This window comes from Haliotis cracherodii, unplaced genomic scaffold (assembly GCF_022045235.1).
Source record: "Haliotis cracherodii isolate W230 unplaced genomic scaffold, xgHalCrac1.p SCAF_2, whole genome shotgun sequence".
NCBI classification, from domain to species: Eukaryota; Metazoa; Mollusca; class Gastropoda; order Lepetellida; family Haliotidae; genus Haliotis; species Haliotis cracherodii.
In genome coordinates, this window is record NW_027266275.1 from 63,360,808 (window position 1) to 63,380,474 (window position 19,667).

Here is a 19,667-nt window from a genome sequence, read left to right on the forward strand (position 1 = left end):
CTGTGTGCGATGGAGCGTTGACCTGTTGAAACAGCTCCCTCTGGCGGTTAATGATTGGAAGAAGGTTAGGTTGAACAATTTGATTCATGTAGCGATTTGCTGTCAAATCTCCCTGAACCACAACCAAGTCAGATCTCGTGATGTAGGATATGGCCCCCACACCATGACACTACCGCCACCGAAATTGTCGTATTCACGTACACAATGTGGGGCAAACGCTCATTTCGACGACGATAAACACGTTGTGTTCCATCTCGCCGGTGAACAAGAAATCGTGATCATCGCTAAACCACACTCGTCTCAAATTCCAAGGCTGTAAAGGCTGTAAGGTATGGCACCAACGCAAGCATCGCCGTCGATGGGTGTGTTGCAAAACAGGGACGATAACTGGTCTTCTAGGTCGGATTCCAGCCTCGCGAAGGTGGTTCCTGGCAGTCTGGTCCGATATCCTCCTCAAACCAGGGATGCGTCCTGCATTCTCTGTAGCTGTGGCATTGCGGTGACGTAGGTGGAACAGTCGAATGCAGCGATCCGGTGCAGGGGTGGTAACTCTTGGTCGGCCGGTTCTCGGACGGTCTGCAGTGGAATTGAAGTGTGTGTATCGGTCATAAAAGCGGCAAACGGTGCTGTGGTGGACGTTGAAGTGGCGTGCAACAGAAGACTGCGATTCCCCTCTATGGATACGTCCTATGGAGATGTTCCGATTGGCAACGCTGAGTTTCGGCATTTTCGAGCTTGAAAAATATTGACAATTAAAAGACAAATTATGGGCTTATGTAAGCCTTTTTATAGCCACTACCACGAGATACGAATGTCATAACTTGCACGTGCATTTTGCTTTACTGTAATCCTCCATGACATTTTTTAACACAATGTGTGAAAGTGTGAAAACAATGCCGTGTAAGACATTGCAAATTGACAATGGCTGCGTTTTGACGCACCGTTTGTCGAATATCAGGCCATCAGAATTTTCCAATAACATATATCCAGTTTATAAACCGTCAGGTTCAATGAACTACATAGAGCATGTGCGTTTCTTTTTTTTTGAAGATCGTATGTGGCATTACTTGGTATGTCACTTATAACGAGTGAGTTGATAAAACAATCAATGTTGTGATGCTTACATATACTGGTTCTAGTATTTGAGGCTTTGTCAGTGGGAACAACTACAATTTTGTCATGTAGGACAACCAGACTTAGGATGACAGCTGGCTGGGACAGAATGGGTTTATTCCAATTCTGTGTTCTCTTTTACAGTTTGTGCATTCTACCAATGACATCAAAACGCACTGACTTAACCCACTGTGAGAGACATTCAACAGGTTCTTCTTCTCGTTTGGTCCATTTATTGGCATATGCGTCTACAGAATCCATAATCAGTTGTGATTCCAATTGGCGGGAGTCTGCTCGTGATATTTTGGTCCTTATTTGGATAAATGATGAAGATTGGGAACAGAGAAGTCATACATGACTATATGACCATCAGGCTGATAGCAGTATAAGACTCGACAGCCACAAGTAGTGGAATTTACATCATAAGCTGCCAACCCCGCGTTCTGCAGCACTTTCCTATAATTGATACTTGGATGAAATGGTTGAAATTGTTAATATAGGTAAAGATGGTGTAAAAATGTATGACCAGAGGTTGTAGGTTTCTAATCTATCTCAACGCTTCAAAGCTTGAATAGAGGCGTCAGGCAAGATACACATTTTATGCAAATTGTATGAGTGGCGGGTGCTGCCGGTAGGACAGGACATGCCTCCCCTTTTCACGAACACCTGGTGTCGTTAAGACTGGCCGCTGGGAGGGCATCCCACGCGAATATCGCACATGTAAGCTTTGTACCTCTCCAGACATAGCCGACGAGTTCCACTACCTCTTTAGATGTGAATATTTTGACCAGCAAAGAAAGACATTAATTGATAATAGATATCTAAACTGCTCAAACATTATTTCCTTTAAGCTTTTGATGTCAAATATGAGAACTTACAATCTTAAATTTGTAAAAATGATACTCTCTGTACTAAAATAAACCACTGTTGCCATTTGATCACATTGTATATATGTATGTTATTATGTGTCTCATATACCACCGGATGGTGGTTTGAGTTAATAAAGAAACTGAATTGAATTGAATGACTGATGTTGAATAATCCACTCATATGATTTTGTTGTTCTCTAACGTTGGAGAGAATATTGAATAAATACTATAAACATCTATGTCCGCGTACAGACATACAGGCCCGCGAAGATCCGGGTAGAATAGGTCTTCAGCAACCCATGCTTGCCCTAAAAGGCGACTATGCTTGTCGTGCAAGGCGACTAAAGGGATCGGGTGGTCAGGCTTGCTGATTTGGTTGATGCAAGCCATCGTATCCCAGTTGCGTGAATCGATGCTTATGATGTCAATCACTGGATTGTCTGGTCCAGATTCGATTATTTACAGGGCGCCGCTGGAACATTGCTGAGAGCGGTGTTAACAAACAGACACAAAACGAAAGAGGCGACAAGAAGATCGGTTGAATGTCATCGCACCCCGTCGGCTGGATCGTTGCGCATACCATAAACCACTCGACTATTCACCGAGCCTCTGTTATGTTGCTTGAAAGGTTGCCCAGTGCAAAAAGATATCTTTATCCTTTGTCTCTAAGTGTGACACTATGCCTATTAATTAATAATTACATCCGCCTAATCAATATCAACAAAACGCACGTTTATATTAAAGGTTTTTTTATTAAATAGCGGTGTATAAAAAGACATGTGTATAAATATACAAAAGGATTTCATTTGGCAATGGAAAATATAACTCTCGAGACAGTATGCCCCTCTATATACATCAATATCATTTGTAATATTTCAATCTTATATACATTTGTACATATCTACAAATATGATTTGTACATCAATACATCTGATTACGACTATTGTGTTTTCAACACCAATGTTTTTTATGAGCAAAACATACAACACATTTCTTTGATTAGAGGACTCATAATGTGGGTTGTCTCCGAGCTGTGAAGTGCATCAAGTCGAGTGGGCCAGTCTCCTTTTACAAAAAGGTAGTTCCTTCTATGAAGCCAGTTTGGTGGTCACGGGGACTGAAACATAAAACAGAAATGTTATATATATGTTACGAACGAATGACGAAATTTTGTTTTTTGAATACACAAACTTTTGACGGGGTAATAAACAAACACACAGAATAATCCCACGCCCAGTTCACAGATGGGAACCAAACCCTTAATAAATCAAATGGTTCACGTTTTTTCACCTTTGGTAAATAGGATTTCGTGTGGAACCTCTTCCGTGTGTCCCTGGAGGTCGGGGTGTGTCTGCGTCAAAGTTCATGTTAATCTCGCCAAGCTCCTGCACCGTCTCGTCAGGGGGGACATACATGTTGAGACTCTATTGGAAGAATAAAGCACATGATCAGCACGTATCCATGGTAACGCTACCATCATTCATTTGTGTAACACAGTAATGAATCTTCCCAACAAATTGGTTAATTTCACTAAAATTGAATCAATTTTATACATAAATAGTATGTAATGTTGCTCTCATTTGCATTCATTTCCATTATTTATAAAGTACTGCAAAAACGAATAACAGATGATATTTCAAATACATGAAAGCGAAAAAACCCTCCATAGTCATAAGATATCTCTGCTAACAGCAGAGTGGGTTGTACGATTCTGAGCATGTGTTAATGAATCATACACAATCGCTGCATGTGTTGTAAATAGTTAATAGCAGATGTTATTGGAATATGTAAGAGTTATCCATTTACCTGAGTTTCATATTCTCTGAGGAAGCTGGGTGGTTCTGTGAAATCGGGGTTGGTGAAGTTGGTGTGGTAGATCCTGAACCGATGCAAATAGTTGGTGTACCTGGACAGATAGAAACATTACTGTAAACTATTCTTCAAATATTCATAATACATCTGTTTCGACATATTTGGAGACACACACAGTCTGTGAAACATCAGAATATATTCAGTGAGTGAGTATTGTTTTACACCGCATTTGGCAATATTCCAGCAATATCACGGCGGGGGACACTAGAAATGTGCCCATTGTACCCATATAGGGAATCGAACCCGGGTCTTTGGCGTGACGAACGAACGCTTTAACCACTGGGCTACCCCACCGCCCCAGAATATATTCAGTGATTCGTTTGTTTATAATATACAAATCACCGTAAATGTTCGTAAAATCACATTGTTAGACTATAAAAGGGTATCCTATGTTGTGTTCTTTACTAACCTTGACCATAGATTAAGTAGAATGATGATTCCAACGATGCTGAGGATGATGATGATGCCGGCGAGAGCCACAAACGCTGCCCAGGGGTCGTTCATCCACCATACGTAGGACTTGGTAACCTGTATCGCACCACCGCCTAAAAATGCCGAACTGCGCGACATCACGTTAGCTTCGTATGGTTTGCGGATCATGGAGACGAAGCTGCCTATCCGTAGAGCAGATTGTTTCACACGTGACAAGATGGCCTTGGATTGATCGCTTTCCGATGTAATGCTGTAAATGAATAATAATATTGTCAATTTGCGTTGATTGTGAACATGTGCCCCCATCGCACATTTCTAGTCACAATGAATGTTAATTGCCCTAAATATATATTACTTGTAGTGCCAGTTCCGCTTTGTGTTAGGAGAAAATAGTTCATATTTAATGAAAATATGCCCGAAATAGAATACCCTGTAAATAAAAGAGACAAAACCCTTTGCTTAATCACAAGAAATATTTTCAAAAAGCAGAGACTATGGTACGACCTCGACTAAATCAGCATGTGCTTACGAATGGCTTTCACAAGAAGGGGGCACGGGTGGCCCAGTCGTCTAAGGCGCCGCGATTCGCTGTGCAGAGTTGCGTCCCTTGGGCACGCTAGAAACCTGTGATTGTGGGTTCGAATTCTGGTTCGCCGAGATTATGATTCTAGGTGTGTCAGCACCATACCCGTACTCGTGGTAAACGTCTGAGACCTGCATCACTTCAGGTTTTCCTCCCACATTAAGCTGACACGCCGCGATATAACTGGAATACTGTTAAAAGCGGCGTTAAATCCAACTCACTCACTATCACAAGAAATCTAATACTCACATGTCCATATCAGTGTTTTCTTCAAGTCGGAAACTGTCGCCGTTGACTACTACGAATGTGATATCCGTTCTGAAAACAACAATGACCTTATTAGACACTCGTATATATTTGAATAAGTCAAGGTAAGATGCATGAGTTACTGGTTATTTGATAACTAGTTATATTGATCTTTCCCTGTGGAAACAACAAGAGGAGACGGAACAGAGGAATATCATCCTACCCAGTGATGTCCAGGTCCAATAGGCTGGCACCTACTGCTGTAAACAGGCGGCCTTGGATTTTCTCGATAATAATAATACGTCCAGTGACATTTTGAAGTGTTTGTCTGTAGAACTCGATCCTTGGGATGACCTTTTCCGGAGGGGTGCTCGTCAACACAAGAATAAACCGGTTCTTGTCTTCAATGAGGTTTACCTGTAAAAGATAGCCTTAATTTATTAAGACATGTAGTCTTGTACAACTAACTATATATCCGACATCTGAATACCAAATATTCGCTTACAGAATAATTTTAATTCAAAGCATTAATTTTGAAGATTTTTTACATTATGGAATGGGATATGGATATGGCAATTGTTGTCAAGACAACAACACTATAAAACGCTATCTTAAAAACACAATGTGTTTACTTACGTAAACGTTTGATTCCGACTGGAGCGGTTCTGACGTCATGGCGTTGTCCTTAGCTGTGACCTTGAACACAAACTGGCGGGGGAAAGCCTCTTCGTGGGAGAAGTCCTTTGTGGTATAGATTTCCCCGCCATAGTTGATGTAGAATGGCACCTCATTAAACAGCCCGGGGACAGGACCGAGTGAATACGACACCATCCCGTTCGTACCCAAGTCTGGATCAGAGGCCTGGTGAGGAAAGCAGTGCGTTACTATTTTGGAAATGTGGTCATTATAATTTATTATGAATATCTAAACCATGCCGAAAACAAAGACAGGATTCAGAAAATTATAGGATTAGAAAAACACACATTTGATTGAAAAAAGGTACTATAGAAACACATTACTTATATTATCTTTAACTAGAATATCAAAAGCACTGATAGAAAGGATTTTTAGGCTGATCAAAGTTCCTTTGCTATAGATACAGAGGTGCGTGAAACATACCTGCACTTTTGTGACTCTGCTGTTGGGGGGAGCGGCTATACTTATAGCCGTCACGTACGCCTGCAGGTTAGCGACGGGATACACGGGAAAGTGGAAGGATGGAGCGTTGTCATTGACGTCCGTCACGGACACCAATATGCTGGTGTACTCCCATGTGTTGTAGACTGCAATAAATTAACAGAATATCAATTAAAGGGGACTTCAACTAGGAAACTGTTAAAGTGAGTTGTATTAATCGAGTTTTAATTTTATTTTATTTTATTTAGACAATTATTGGAGAAAGGTGGTGCTATAATACAATTGAGGAAGACGTATGTGCTGACGTACCTGCGTTGTTGATCGATCGTTTGCTGATGGTGGACTGGTGACGTACTCCCACGGTAATGTTGTAAAGGCCTCCCTGCTCTCGGTCCAAGTTCCCAATCATGTATAACTCGCAGTTCTTCCCGTCTCGGGTTGTGCGAACACTGAATATAGCTACAATGGGAAAACAGAGAATAATATAATATGTAACTATGGGAAAACAGAGAATAATATAATATATAACTAAGTAGTGATAAAACTTTCACTGAATTGATCATTCATGATTATGTCTCAAAGCTTCTGTCTTTCTGTGATGAGTTTCTGTATTGGAGTTACTGAAGTCTTTTGAGGCGGTCGGGTAGTCGGGTGGGTTCGGGATCGGGTTCGATTCCCGACATGGGTACAATGTGTGAAGCCCATTTCTGGTGTCCACCGCCGTGATACTGCTGGAATAATGCTAAAGGCGGCGTAAAACCATACTGGCGCACTCACTACTGAAGTCTTTTAACACTTACTTCCTCCAAATTCAGCATTCCCGTTAATGGTGACGATGCGACACTCCACGTTGAGATCAATGTCTTGATTCTCTGTGTCCAGTACTATCAATGATTTGACGCGGTTGCCATCCCCATCTGAGTTCTCTGGTATCACAACGCTGAAACAGATAAAACAGAAGTTATTAACCATTAACACACCGAATTTTATTCTCTTTGCTCTTTGATAAGACATTCGACCAAAACGAACTAGCAAATAAAAGTTAAATGAAAATTTGAATTGGATCATTTGAAAAGGAAGGATTTACATTTTGAGTATATTGACTTGACACCAATAAAACCCGAGTTGAGATTTATGACATCAATTGAATAATGAAGGGCCCTTAAAGAGACTTACTAATGAATAGGGGCAGTAAAACCGAGGATCCTGGGTCCGGTGCTGATGCGGGTGACGTTTACGCGAGCTGGGACTCGGCTACTCAGAGGACGCCAACTCTTGTCAATAGCAATAATGTAAAACTGAAAAGGAAAAAACACCATTAATATCCGTATGAAATAAAAATCACAAGAACGATAGCAATAAGATTCTTTTTAGGAATAACATTCATTCAAAATAATGTCTAATCTCTTTGACACTTGAGTTCACGTCAACTTAAGATATCCCCGAGTCAGGTTTTATACTTACGAAGAACGATGTAACATCGACAGATATGAGGGGGTTCCTGATGTTCACGATGCCGTCGGAAGTGACGTCGAAGTACCGGACGGCTTCGGTGTATACAGGGTCAACAATGTAATCGAATTTTGCGTTGGAGGTCTGAAATATAGAAAGTTGGATTATCTGTTTGAACATTCAGTGACATTTTAAAAATCTTTAAAAATCAAACCACTCAATATTTACTGGGACATGATATGAATTGTTTAACATCTCACAATGAATTGCCGACGTTATTAATGTATCAATAATAACATGAACTCACGTTTTGATTAAGAGGTACATCCTTATCAGCATCAACAGCGGTGACGGTGAACAGAGATCTCCCAACCACCGAAGTGTCCTCAATACTGGCACTATAGCTTGTGGACGTGAAGAGAGGGGTGTTCATGTTGCGGACAATGTGAACCTCGAGCTCAGCTGTAGAGGTCTTAGGCGGCAAGGCTCTGTCGGCAGCTTCAATAGTAATCTGGAGAGAAGAGATTATTATTTATTATTTATGTTTGTGTGAAACGGAATGATATCGTTGCAGTCTTTAACATCGTTTCTGATGTGGAAGCTGTATTTTCAATTTGCAGCCATTTTGGACATATTTCCACGTTAGGGTGCCACTTACATAGAACGTGTCTGGGACACCGTATTTGCTGAGAGTCTGGGCCAGGTATATATCAGCTGAGGTGGGGCTGATGATGAAGAAGTCGTAGTTATTTGGGAGGGTGTTGCTCTGGAAGCCGGGGAAGGTAACGCTGGTGATTCGGTACACTAGCTGGCCGCTAGGCGTCTGGAAGACAAAATTATTATGATTATTATTTGCAGAATATTATTTATTTATTTTTTTACTTATTTATTTTTTTTTTTTTTTTTTTTTTTTTTTTTATTTATTTATATTATTGTTGTTGTTCTTCTTCTTCTTCTTCTTCTTTTTCTTCGTCTTCTTGTTAGATGAATTATATTAAACTGAAGAGAATACGAAAGACTGTCAATTTGTTTCGTGACATAGTTGTTGTTACAATGATTTAATACTAATCCTTATCACGATCAAAGCCAACTCACGTCACCGGGATCAGCATCTGTAGCCCTGATAGTTGCTATGACAGCCTGCACTGCCGTGTACTCGGAGATGGTGATGTTGTACGATGACTGGATAAACAAAGGGGTGTTAGGATTGCGTCGCACGTTGATGATCACTGTAGCCTCACTGCTGCGGGGCAGGGCGCCTTCACCCGGGTAGTCGTGGGCGCTCACTGTCATCTGGAATATAATTTGTTTGTGGTTATTTCTCACTTTTAATATGAAAGATAATTCCCAAAAGTTAATTACACCATGGCATTCCAACATCTGTCAATAGTTGGGTGTAGTTTCTGTCGATGACAACCCACAATCATATTTAGCTCTTACAAACATGTCGCAATCAGATATCGAGTTTGATTTCTGGCAAAAGGTTTTTAGTTCTGTTTTACGATTTGACAGCGACACTTACGATGTATTTAGCTGTGTTGTCAATTAGGAAAGAGGCGGCAACACTGAGCACGCCTGTACTCTCGTCGACGTTAAAGTACAAGGAAGTGGGCATCGCTGACAGAAGAGTATACCTCACTCGGTCCTGCAATTGAAACATCATGACATTAGCACTTGTAAGGAACATCTATAAAACACGTTTGACAAAACACTTTGAAAGCGAAATTGACAATGATGCACATATTGAATAAAAGGCTTTTAAGCACTGTTTAGATGAAATATATTCAGTGCCTCAAGCGATACAAAAACAATTAGAAAATTAAATGTTTTGAACTTGATAACTATGATTGAAAACCAGTTAATTTTAATCTGATGATGATGAAGAAGAGAGAAAACTGCATCTGAAGATGATGAATTATCACACTTACACCATCAGCATCTGGGGCCTGTACTTGGAGGAGGCTGGTTCCGAGAGAAACATTCTCATCGATATTAATCTGATACACGTCATCGGAGAACGTAGGACCATTCCGATTCCTCACAACGTTAATTGCCACCTGAACCGCTGCGAATTTAGTTGGGAAGCCATTGTCTGTTGCCAGGATACTGAGAACATAACTCAGGGGTTGGTTGTCGTCCTCTTGGAAGCTCTTTGTTACAGACAGAGCACCTGTCGTGGGGCTGACGTAGAAGAAGTCGCGCACGTACAGCGGTATGGAGTTCTGGGCGTCGATGGTGTACGTTATTCTACCATTATTGCCCTGAAATAAACGATCAAATAACTAACATAAGTTATTTAATTTTTTTCCGATATTTTTTTCTAATTTTCAAAATAAAATTAATGAAATGTATTCAATTTCTAATTAGACAAAAACCAGAGAGCAGTAGACGAATGTGCAGCCATGTACTTACGGTATCCCTGTCAGTGGCATTTAGTCGACCCAATGAAACGCCCAGAGGATAGTTCTCCGCCACATTAAACACTAGGTCATTATGGAGGAACCGTGGGGCATTGATGTTTCTTGTAATGACCACTCTCACAATCACTGTGGCGAAGATAGCAGCGTCCGTCTGTCTGTAGGCACGCACACGAATAACATACGACTCTTGAGTGTCTGTCTTGAACGGCTGGGCCACGCTCAGTAGACCAGTTTCTGGACTGATGCGGAATAATGTAGATGCCATTCCATCACCATTGATCTCATAGATCAACTTATTCTGAAATAGACAATATCAATATGAATCGTAACAGTTCTTATAGCATCTGATAGTTTACGTATGGTTGTCGGGAAATAGCAGTTCTGTATTAAGTCATGTCTGTTGTAAATTGGTGTTGGAGCAGGGCATTAACAACTTACGTCAAGGGGGTCTGTGGCGTTCAAGTCAATCACGGTGGTGTCTACGGCCGTGTTTTCAGTCAGACTGACGATGTACTCTGCTTGTTGGAAGAACGGGGTTCCTTCGCGGCGGATTCGGATGACTACGGTTACCTCGGAGCTCTGAGTTGGTGTGCCTCGATCGCTGGCACGAACAGTGAGCTGTAATGGGATAAAATAGACTCCGTTAGAGTGAGTGAGTGAGTATGGCTTTACGCCGCTTTTAGCAATATTCCAGCAACATCACGGCGGGGGACACCAGAAATGGGTTTCACACATTGTACCAGGTTGGAAATCGAACCCGGGTTTTCGGCGTGACGAGCGAACGCTTTAACCACTAGGCTACCCGACCGACCCGACTCCGTTAGAACATCAATTCAAAAATATATATGTTAAATTTAAACAATAATTTTTACTATTTTGAAGATTGATAAAATCATTTGACGTTGTAATCCATCGTGATATGTTCTTACCCTGTAGGTATCATTGGCAGCTGTAGTGAGGGAGACCCTAGCTGTGATGTTCCCAGTCATCATGTCAACCTCAAACAATCGCTGAGCCCCTGATGGACCGATGAGTGTGTAGACGATCTGACCATTGGGCGTGTCAGCAGAGTCGCTGTCCACTGCTCCCACCTGTAGGATAGGTGACAGCACGGACATGGTCTCGGACACGGTGACGTCGTACTGACCGGGGTCAATGAAAACTGGACGTCCACTGTTTCGCTGGATAATAACTGTAGCAGTAGCCGTATCAGATCGACTGTAGGCGCCCAGATCACGAGCAATTACATTGAACTGTAAAGAAAAATACAAAGTGTCAAAATGCATTCTTTTAAACTGCTTGTTCTCACAATCAATATCCAGAGGGGGGATTCGCTAAAATCAGGTCGGTGTGCCTGATAGAAATATTTCAGTATGAAAACTAGGCAAAAACAGAAAATGTGCGTATGATTGAATCTTTTGACAAAAAAATATACAGTATTTTTTATCAGAATTAAATTCTACTTACCAAGTAGGATGAGGCGGTGCTCTGTGACAGTTCCTTTGTGATTCTTATAATACCACTGAAGGGATCAACTGAGAAGAACTCGTTGGCTGGCGAATTGTTGTCTATATCATATGTGAAGGTATTTTCTGGAGCCTGAATAAACACAATACAAGAAAATTAAAACGAGGCAAACTTATGACGGATTACATCATCCATGGCAAAACGAATGTGTGAATGATTTCATTAGGAATTACGCTGACGGTTTCCTATGTTAAGTAAGTTATATTGCATTTAGATATTGGCCGAGATATGTTTTCAAAGGTTGTCTTACCGTTATGTCATCATCAATGGCAGTGACCTGTAGCACGTTTGATCCCACAGGCTTGAAGTCGTAGATAGTTTGCGTGTACGACTTCTTCACAAACACTGGAGAATGTAGGTTCCTTAATACTCTAATCTGAACTGGCTCTGTTATGACAATCTCGGGGCTGCTGGTGTCATATGCCGATACCAATAGCTGTGAAAATACAAAAATACAATTAAACAGAGTAAAAAATGCCATAATAACGATTTATAAATTTTATTATTGATTTATAATAAAACATGACTTTGTATACTAGCTGTTTGACACCATAACTGTTAAAATACCGAAAATTCAGCTGCAAATGACATTTGTTATTGTTTGTTGGGAAGATATGTTATATATGCAGCTCACCGTATATTTAGCATAGACATCGGTGTTGAGAGTCAACTCTTGCTTGACCATGATGTTGCCAGTGATCTCACTGATGGAGAAGTATTGAGTGCCGGGGTCGATACCGTCCAGGCGGTACCTCATCAGACCCTTGGCGTCAGGGTCCCGAGCGATGACGATGACCACGCTAGAGTTGACCGGCTGTCGGATGGGGACGTCCAAGACATATGGGGCGTTGAGGAACCGTGGGGGACCACTGTCTCTTTGTACAGTTATAGCTACGGTGACACTGTTCACTCTGGCAATGCTGGACACACGATTGTCTGAGGCCTCTACTTCGAACTAGAAATGTAAAGAAAATCAGATTAAGTTGATCCTAGCTGTATTTTTTTACCTAAAATGTGTTCCAATTAGTCATAATGGAACTCAGATTAAGTTAATGGGATTTGTCAGTTTTAGGTAAAATCTAAATATCACTTATCACATTTAATTTAGTAAATATTATTTGTAACATTTAAGGTTTCTGATGTGCTAATAGATTGGGGTATCAACTTACCACAAATTGATTCTTGGTGGTGGTTTGAAGAGATGAGCCAAGGGAGATAACGCCACTGTCTGGATTCAGATAGAACAGTTTCTGTTCCTCAGCAGTGCCAAGATGGGTGTAAGTAAGCTTGTCCTGGAAATCATAACAATTATACATCAGAACGTTTGTCATGAAAAGAATTCTAGCTGAATAGTAAATGTTTGTCATTTAAAAGATTGTTGGCCATGAAGATGGATGTATAGTCTTCTTTAATCATAATTAATAACACCATGGCGAATAGCACTTGAAGTCTTACCCCGTCAGCATCACTAGCGCCGACCTGGACCAGGGACTGATACAAGGGGAAGTTCTCTGCCACGGATGCTTCGTATCTTGTTGAAGAGAAGATGGGACCATTGGAGTTCCTCACGACCCTTATGCTGAGATCTGCCTGGGTGCGATTGTCCGGTCGTGCGGTGTCGTAAATCTGTACCCGGGCCTAAATTAATGAAATGAATCAATAAATATAACATCAGACGTCATTACCTCTGCTGTTGTACACGAAATTGTCTATTGCAACCTGTTCAAAATTTCCGTGCTGGGTATAGGACAGGGACTTACCGTGTACGCTGTGCGACCAAGCGTGTCTGAGAGCAGACTGTTCCTGAGGACGATGGCACCAGAAGAAGGGTCGATCTCGAAGAAGCTCTTGGCTGGAAAGACCCCTATGAGCTCATACTTCATGGTTCCTTGGATGTCCCTGTCGTAGGCGTCTGCGGTGAAGATGGTCCTGTTAACAGCGAGGTCCTCGTTTACGTCTATGGTGGCGGGGAGGTTGTTGAACTGAGGTGGGTACAGGTCACGGAGGACTGTCACTTGCACGCTTGCTGTGGCGAACTGGCGGTTGCTGGTTGTCATCTCAGTAGCAGTCACGAAAATCTGATGAAATAATAATGATAATAATAATAATTAGAAAATATACGGACGTTTGTGTGAAAGAAGTGGAAGAGCTAGAACAAATCACTGCCGATCCTCTGTATGTTTCAACCTCATACTATACTTACGGTGTATTCAGTAGCCTTGCTAAGATCGCCCGAAAGAGCTTGGGAAACTCGTAGTAAGCAGGTGCTTGCGTCGATGGCGAAAAAGGCCTGTGCGTCCACAGAACAACTTAGCTGAACCTGCAGGAAGAAAAGGTTTTGATTAATTATCAGCAAACAGAATGTTCTTAAAATATTATTTTGTAGTCTCTTATAAGAACGTGACCATGATATTGAAATAAGGTCTACTTACGCCGTCGGGATCCGATACGTTGAGTTTCTGGATGTAGGTCCCCACCTCCACATCTTCCCTGAGGGTGATGCTGTACGTGGAAGGACTGAACACGGGCCCGTTGAGATTCCTCAGTACCGTTATGTACATTTCGGCAATGGCAGCTAGGTGCGGCACGCTTGTGTCATAGGCACGGATTCGCAACTGGGATGAATAAACATATAGTGTCAAACATGGTCGAGATCTGAGTCAGTTATAATCTATCAGACTGAAACAATTTCAGTAGGCGTTTTAATATATTTTTAGATCAATACATACCGTGTAGGATCCAAGGCGCAGATTGTCATTGCGGAGGTTTTCCTCAACAGTGATTTCACCGGTCATATTTTGAACCTTGAAGAAGCTTGGAGCAGGGTAGTTGCCGATAATTTCGTAATACATCCGACCCTGGAAACAGTGTAGATATTCCGTTGAAAAATAACGTTCCAAATGATATATATATAATGACGGCAGCGATGTCAGGGCCCAATTATTTTTTTACAGACACTTTCTGAAATGATGTTGATATATTCTTAGAGAAAAACATACAGCCAAGTTCTGTCTTGTCGCTTGCACGGAGGTGATGAAGCTGCCGACGGCGATGTTCTCGTTGATGTTGATGGCGTATCTACCATTGTCTGAGAAGACAGGTAGGACGGTGTCGCGGTCGATGCCGATGAAGACTGTTGTTGTCGCAGTGTTGGCAGTAGGGTAGCCATTGTCAGAGACGGATACGGTACACTGAAATAGTACACGACAGGATTTAGAGATAACTCACAACAAGGTGGAGTGTTTTGGTTCATGGAATGTCATAAATTTTAATGCGGTCATTCTGTATATTTGCTTGTTTGCTTAACGCCGCACTCAGCAATAATCGAGCTATATGACGGCGGTCTGTGTTTATTATCGAGTCTGGACTACAAAATCCAGTGATTGACATCATGAGCATCGATCCACGCAATTGGGATACGATGACATACATCAACCAAGTCAGAGAGCCTGACCAATCGATCCGTTAGTGGCCTCTTACGACCAGCATTGTCGCCCTTTACGGTAAGCATGGGTTGCAGAAGACCTATTCTCCACCAGGATCTTCCCGGGTTTCATTCTGTGTTACTGACTTATGAAAGACTTACTGTAAATGAACTATCAGCCGTGTCCATAACTGACTGCCGTAGGTACATGAATCCATTATCTGCTCCAATATAAAACACGGTGACGCATCTCTCGTCGCCGCTTATATCGTAAGTAAGACGATCCTGAAACAAAGAAATGAAATATATATGTTTGATTCATAACTTGTGCTATCTATATGATCAACGATTATATTTCTGGACAATGCATGTACCAATTCATGAACTGACAGCTTGTTTTGTAACAATACTTACACTGTCGGCGTCGTTAGCGACGACAGTCAGCAGTGATGTCCCAATGAGCGTTGTCTCGGAGATCCGTGTAGAGTAGGACTGTTGTTGGAAACTAGGGCGGTTGACATTCCTCAGTATAGAGATCTTCACATCCTCCTCGGTGTACAGGCTAGGATTGGCGCTGTCGACAGCTCGAACACGCAGCTATAAAACAACAAATGATGCCAATTAAATACCAAGAATAAACTATGTTACCATTTCGTTAAATGGATCAAGGATATGTCATGCTATAACGTCATACCCATTCATTAGATGGGTAGAGTGGTGGCCTAGTGGTTAAAGTGTTCGCTCATCAAGACGGGTTCGATTCCCCCCACACGGGAAACACATTTCTGGTATTCCCCGCCTATTACTAAAAGAGGAGTAAAGCCATTTCCACGGACGCGTCCATTCGTTAGGAATTGCTTGTTATTTGTGTAATATACTTACAACATAGTTCATAGCGCGGTCATTTCTGAGGTCGCCTCTCACGACGATATTGCCACTTGATGTAACAGTGAAGAAAGTTGGTGCTGGCGGAACTCCCATCACACTGTACTGGATTGAGCCCTGAGAATGTACAAGTAGAAGGGTCAGGCCACCATGTAATACAAGTAGGACAATTGCTTAGTTATATCAAGAATAAGAGTTATTAAGAATTGAAGAAATAGCGAGAGTCGAAACTTGCCTCCGCTTTTAAACTTGGTGAATTCGCAATCTTAAACAAGTTCAGACTAAATGTATGACCTACCTGTCTGTCCTGGTCGGTGGCGGTGACGGTGAATATTGCCGAGGCGTTGGCGGCGGTCTCGGGGATGACAACAACGTATGGGGATTTCTCGAACCGAGGAGCAAACTCATCCCTTCGTACATACACGATAACCTCCGCCCTCGCCTCACGACTTGGTCGACCACTGTCTGTGGCGCGGACTGTCATCTGCAAGTGAGAATGTGGCAAGGATAAACATCGGCTTTAGATTCAGTCTGTGCATGTGTTGCTTTTTTTATTAATAATCAGTTGAGTATCGGGTTCCTTATAATGATATATTTTAACATATCTTAAGAGTTTGGGAAAAAATAATTTTAAATACAAATACATCGGTTTAAAAATCATTTATAGTTCGACACAGCACACAGGTTTTGTTAAGTAATAAAATACCTTTAAAAAAAACGTTTTCTTTTTAATAATTTTTGACCATTTTCAGAGCATATTGCAACCACAAAAACGTGCATTTGTTCAAACGAAAACATACAACAAAAAAGTTCTTGAAAAGAAAAACAGAAGCTGTCAGTACATTTACGAAAATGTCAAACTGTTAAACTTCAGACTTCTTTCAAGTCAAAATTCATTCCTATTCCTACTTTCCACTAAAACACCCAATTAGATTACTTACCGAAAACGTATTAGCATTTGATGCAGATAGTGGTTGTCTGAGGAAAATAGCCCCAGTTGGTCGCTCAATGAAGAAAAACGAAAGTGCAGATCCCCTGCTGTTATCAGCCACGATGTCATAGGAGATGGTGTCCTGAAAAAATCGTTAATAGTGTCATTAAACATTTAAAGGCAATCTTGTTAGAAGAATTGGTAGTTTTTAATGCTGTGTCTTTTCTTACAAGATAATTCAGTGCACTTACCCTATCAAGGTCCGAAGCAGTCACGTTGAGAACTGGGACCCCGAGAGGGTAATCTTCGTCGACAGTCTGAGAATATCGTGTCTGAGTTAAGGTTGGTGCGTTCAGATTGCGTCCGACGGACACCAAGACATCTGCTGAAAGTCTTTGTGCAGGCACCATGTTATCGTAAACAACCACTCGGAGCTGAAATTTAAAAATAAAAACAATTTGTGAGAATAATCGTTTAAAAGAATCGGTCTTTTCATGCATGGAGGGTAACATATGTCTATCAGATTGATTTACCTAGTATCTACGAAAAGTACTTACCGTGTATTCTGTGCGAGCGAGGCCATCATTTTTCAACGATTGTAGTATGGTGATATGGCCGGTGGCATTGTTAACACCGAAAAAGCTCTGTGCTGGGTAGAATCCCACAGCCTCGTATACAAGGGTGCCCTATAACAAATACACAAATATTATATATTTTTGTTTGAACCAAAAAACTCTTTATCAATTAATCAAATATGTTTCTGAGTAAATGTTTCATGGGCACTAAGAAACATACCCTTTGGTCGTTGTCGACGGCGGCTACAGAGAGGATGGTGTCGTTGACAGGGCGCGTCTCGGCAATGGTGACGGTGTAGGGAAGACCAACAAACTGGGGTATGAACTGGTTTCTTCTGACAGTAATTGTCACCGTCGCATCGTTGCTACGTTGAGGGATACGGCTGTCACTTGCCCGTACCAACAACTAAATAAGAAGAAAAGAAAATTAGAATATGTATATAAATAACAAATATTCATTTCATCTTTTAATTGAAAGAGGCGGTATTATTTCCTCAGAGGGACTTAGAGCCTACCAAAAAGCTGCTTTGGGATGCTGATTCAAGACTCTTCGTCAGGAAGATGACGCCAGTGTCTGGGTTGAGGTAGAAGTAGTCGATGAGGTTGGAGTTTAACATGCTGTAACGGATCTTGTCCTGAAAGAAAAATTAATATAAAACACCAAGTTCTCTTCAATGTAAACGAGTAAATATTCGAAACTCTTTTTCTTTACCGATTTTATCAATTAAGTACACTTACGTTATCTGCATCCTCCGCAGTTACGTTGAAAATTCGTTGTCCTAGAGGGAACTCTTCCGGCAGCTCGATAGCATATGGTTCCCTGATGAAGATAGGTGGGTTGTCGTTCCTTGCGATGAAGATGTTGATGATGGCTGTCGCTGACTGAGACATGAACGCTGAGTCATGCGCCTTGACACGCAGGACATAGTTCTGGTTCGTATCTAGCAGTAGGTTGGAGCGGACCGTTACAACACCCGTAGTTGAGTTGATGGCGAAGTAGCTTGGCGCCGGGGCGTCACCGAGAATGTCGTACATGACGGTGCCCTGAAATTGATAGTCTGTGTTAATTTTCGGTTTCTGGGGAGTTACATGCTTAATTGCCGAAACTACGATACACATGAAGCCGGTTTACCGTTATCAGAGGAACCAGGAAACAATGTATACCTGTTGGTCAGAGTCGATGGCACTGACACTGTAGACTGACGCGCCAATCGCTGTTTTCTCTGAAGCACTGAAGGAGTAGGGTCCTTGGACAAAGCGAGGAGGCTGGCTTCTTACAACGTTCACAAAAACTGTTGCATTGGTTAATCTGACGGGATTACGCTGGTCCGAGGCTTGCACGGAGATCTGCAATAAAGGAATTAAGATCACATTTTACCAAAGGGTCATAGTACTGAAAGAGTTGGAAGTTAAGGTGTTGTTTTCTTGGACGTATGACACAACAACGTCTTTGCATTTTAAGTTGACAGAGACCTTTTTAGAACATGGTACCTACCTGGTACTGGTTTCTTTGGTTTTCATAGAGGGCTTTCTTAAGGAAGATGTCCCCTGACCTGGGCGAGATGTAGTAATACTCCATGGCCTCAGTACTTCCCACAATAGAATAGACTGGGGCATCCTGGAACAGGAATTGTCACATTGGCAACTTGCTTCATTTACATAAATTCACACTTAATCTGCAATAAGACTACGAAATTATTGCCGTGTATTGTATCAACGGTGACAACGACTTACCCCATCAGCATCAGTTGCAGTGACGGTGATGATCTTGGATCCTACAGGAGTATATTCCAGCAAAGACTTGGCATACTCGTTGGTGCTGAAGATGGGGCCGCTGGGGTTACGCACGACGTTGATGCTGACGGTGGAATAGCCGATGTTGGTTGGATAGAACGTGTCGAAGGCTTGTACACGAAGCTGGAAATAACAATGAAATATATTTTTTCATAACCGATGGTCACATTTGGTCTCATTTAGAAGTCTAGTATTGGACATGTGTTGGTTATAGTTTTCGGTTGTTATATGAATTGCTCTCCCAGTTTACTTACTGTATATTGAACAAGGCTGTCCTGGATAAGTGGTGTTTTGACAAATATTGCGCCAGAGGCTGAGTCGATTCTGAAGAACGCCAGAGCTGACCCATCTCCGATCGCTTCATACACAATAGATTCCTGTAATAAAGCATTTAGGTTTAGTTAATG

General features: G+C 41.7%; 1 protein-coding gene across 1 annotated transcript in view; it reads right to left on the minus strand.

The window, feature by feature from the left end:
• Nucleotides 1-3,044: 3,044 nt before the first annotated feature.
• LOC139467724 (uncharacterized) overlaps nucleotides 3,045-19,667 on the minus strand; it is a 51,573-nt gene continuing 34,950 nt past the window's right edge. Inside the window, 44 exon segments of the mRNA XM_071249234.1 lie at nucleotides 3,045-3,099; nucleotides 3,273-3,406; nucleotides 3,789-3,888; nucleotides 4,264-4,536; nucleotides 5,119-5,187; nucleotides 5,339-5,532; nucleotides 5,752-5,976; nucleotides 6,235-6,433; nucleotides 6,558-6,711; nucleotides 7,053-7,192; nucleotides 7,429-7,550; nucleotides 7,717-7,848; nucleotides 8,012-8,215; nucleotides 8,363-8,527; nucleotides 8,800-8,997; nucleotides 9,227-9,349; nucleotides 9,633-9,965; nucleotides 10,117-10,422; nucleotides 10,563-10,742; nucleotides 11,054-11,377; nucleotides 11,592-11,723; nucleotides 11,902-12,087; nucleotides 12,286-12,606; nucleotides 12,821-12,943; nucleotides 13,107-13,289; nucleotides 13,412-13,729; nucleotides 13,855-13,971; nucleotides 14,084-14,266; nucleotides 14,381-14,509; nucleotides 14,651-14,842; nucleotides 15,238-15,360; nucleotides 15,490-15,672; nucleotides 15,958-16,077; nucleotides 16,259-16,444; nucleotides 16,902-17,033; nucleotides 17,143-17,325; nucleotides 17,449-17,577; nucleotides 17,687-17,872; nucleotides 17,982-18,101; nucleotides 18,205-18,510; nucleotides 18,631-18,813; nucleotides 18,962-19,084; nucleotides 19,201-19,383; nucleotides 19,515-19,637. Coding sequence (XP_071105335.1) covers nucleotides 3,051-3,099; nucleotides 3,273-3,406; nucleotides 3,789-3,888; nucleotides 4,264-4,536; nucleotides 5,119-5,187; nucleotides 5,339-5,532; nucleotides 5,752-5,976; nucleotides 6,235-6,433; nucleotides 6,558-6,711; nucleotides 7,053-7,192; nucleotides 7,429-7,550; nucleotides 7,717-7,848; nucleotides 8,012-8,215; nucleotides 8,363-8,527; nucleotides 8,800-8,997; nucleotides 9,227-9,349; nucleotides 9,633-9,965; nucleotides 10,117-10,422; nucleotides 10,563-10,742; nucleotides 11,054-11,377; nucleotides 11,592-11,723; nucleotides 11,902-12,087; nucleotides 12,286-12,606; nucleotides 12,821-12,943; nucleotides 13,107-13,289; nucleotides 13,412-13,729; nucleotides 13,855-13,971; nucleotides 14,084-14,266; nucleotides 14,381-14,509; nucleotides 14,651-14,842; nucleotides 15,238-15,360; nucleotides 15,490-15,672; nucleotides 15,958-16,077; nucleotides 16,259-16,444; nucleotides 16,902-17,033; nucleotides 17,143-17,325; nucleotides 17,449-17,577; nucleotides 17,687-17,872; nucleotides 17,982-18,101; nucleotides 18,205-18,510; nucleotides 18,631-18,813; nucleotides 18,962-19,084; nucleotides 19,201-19,383; nucleotides 19,515-19,637 — 7,788 coding nt within the window. The 3' untranslated portion in view covers nucleotides 3,045-3,050.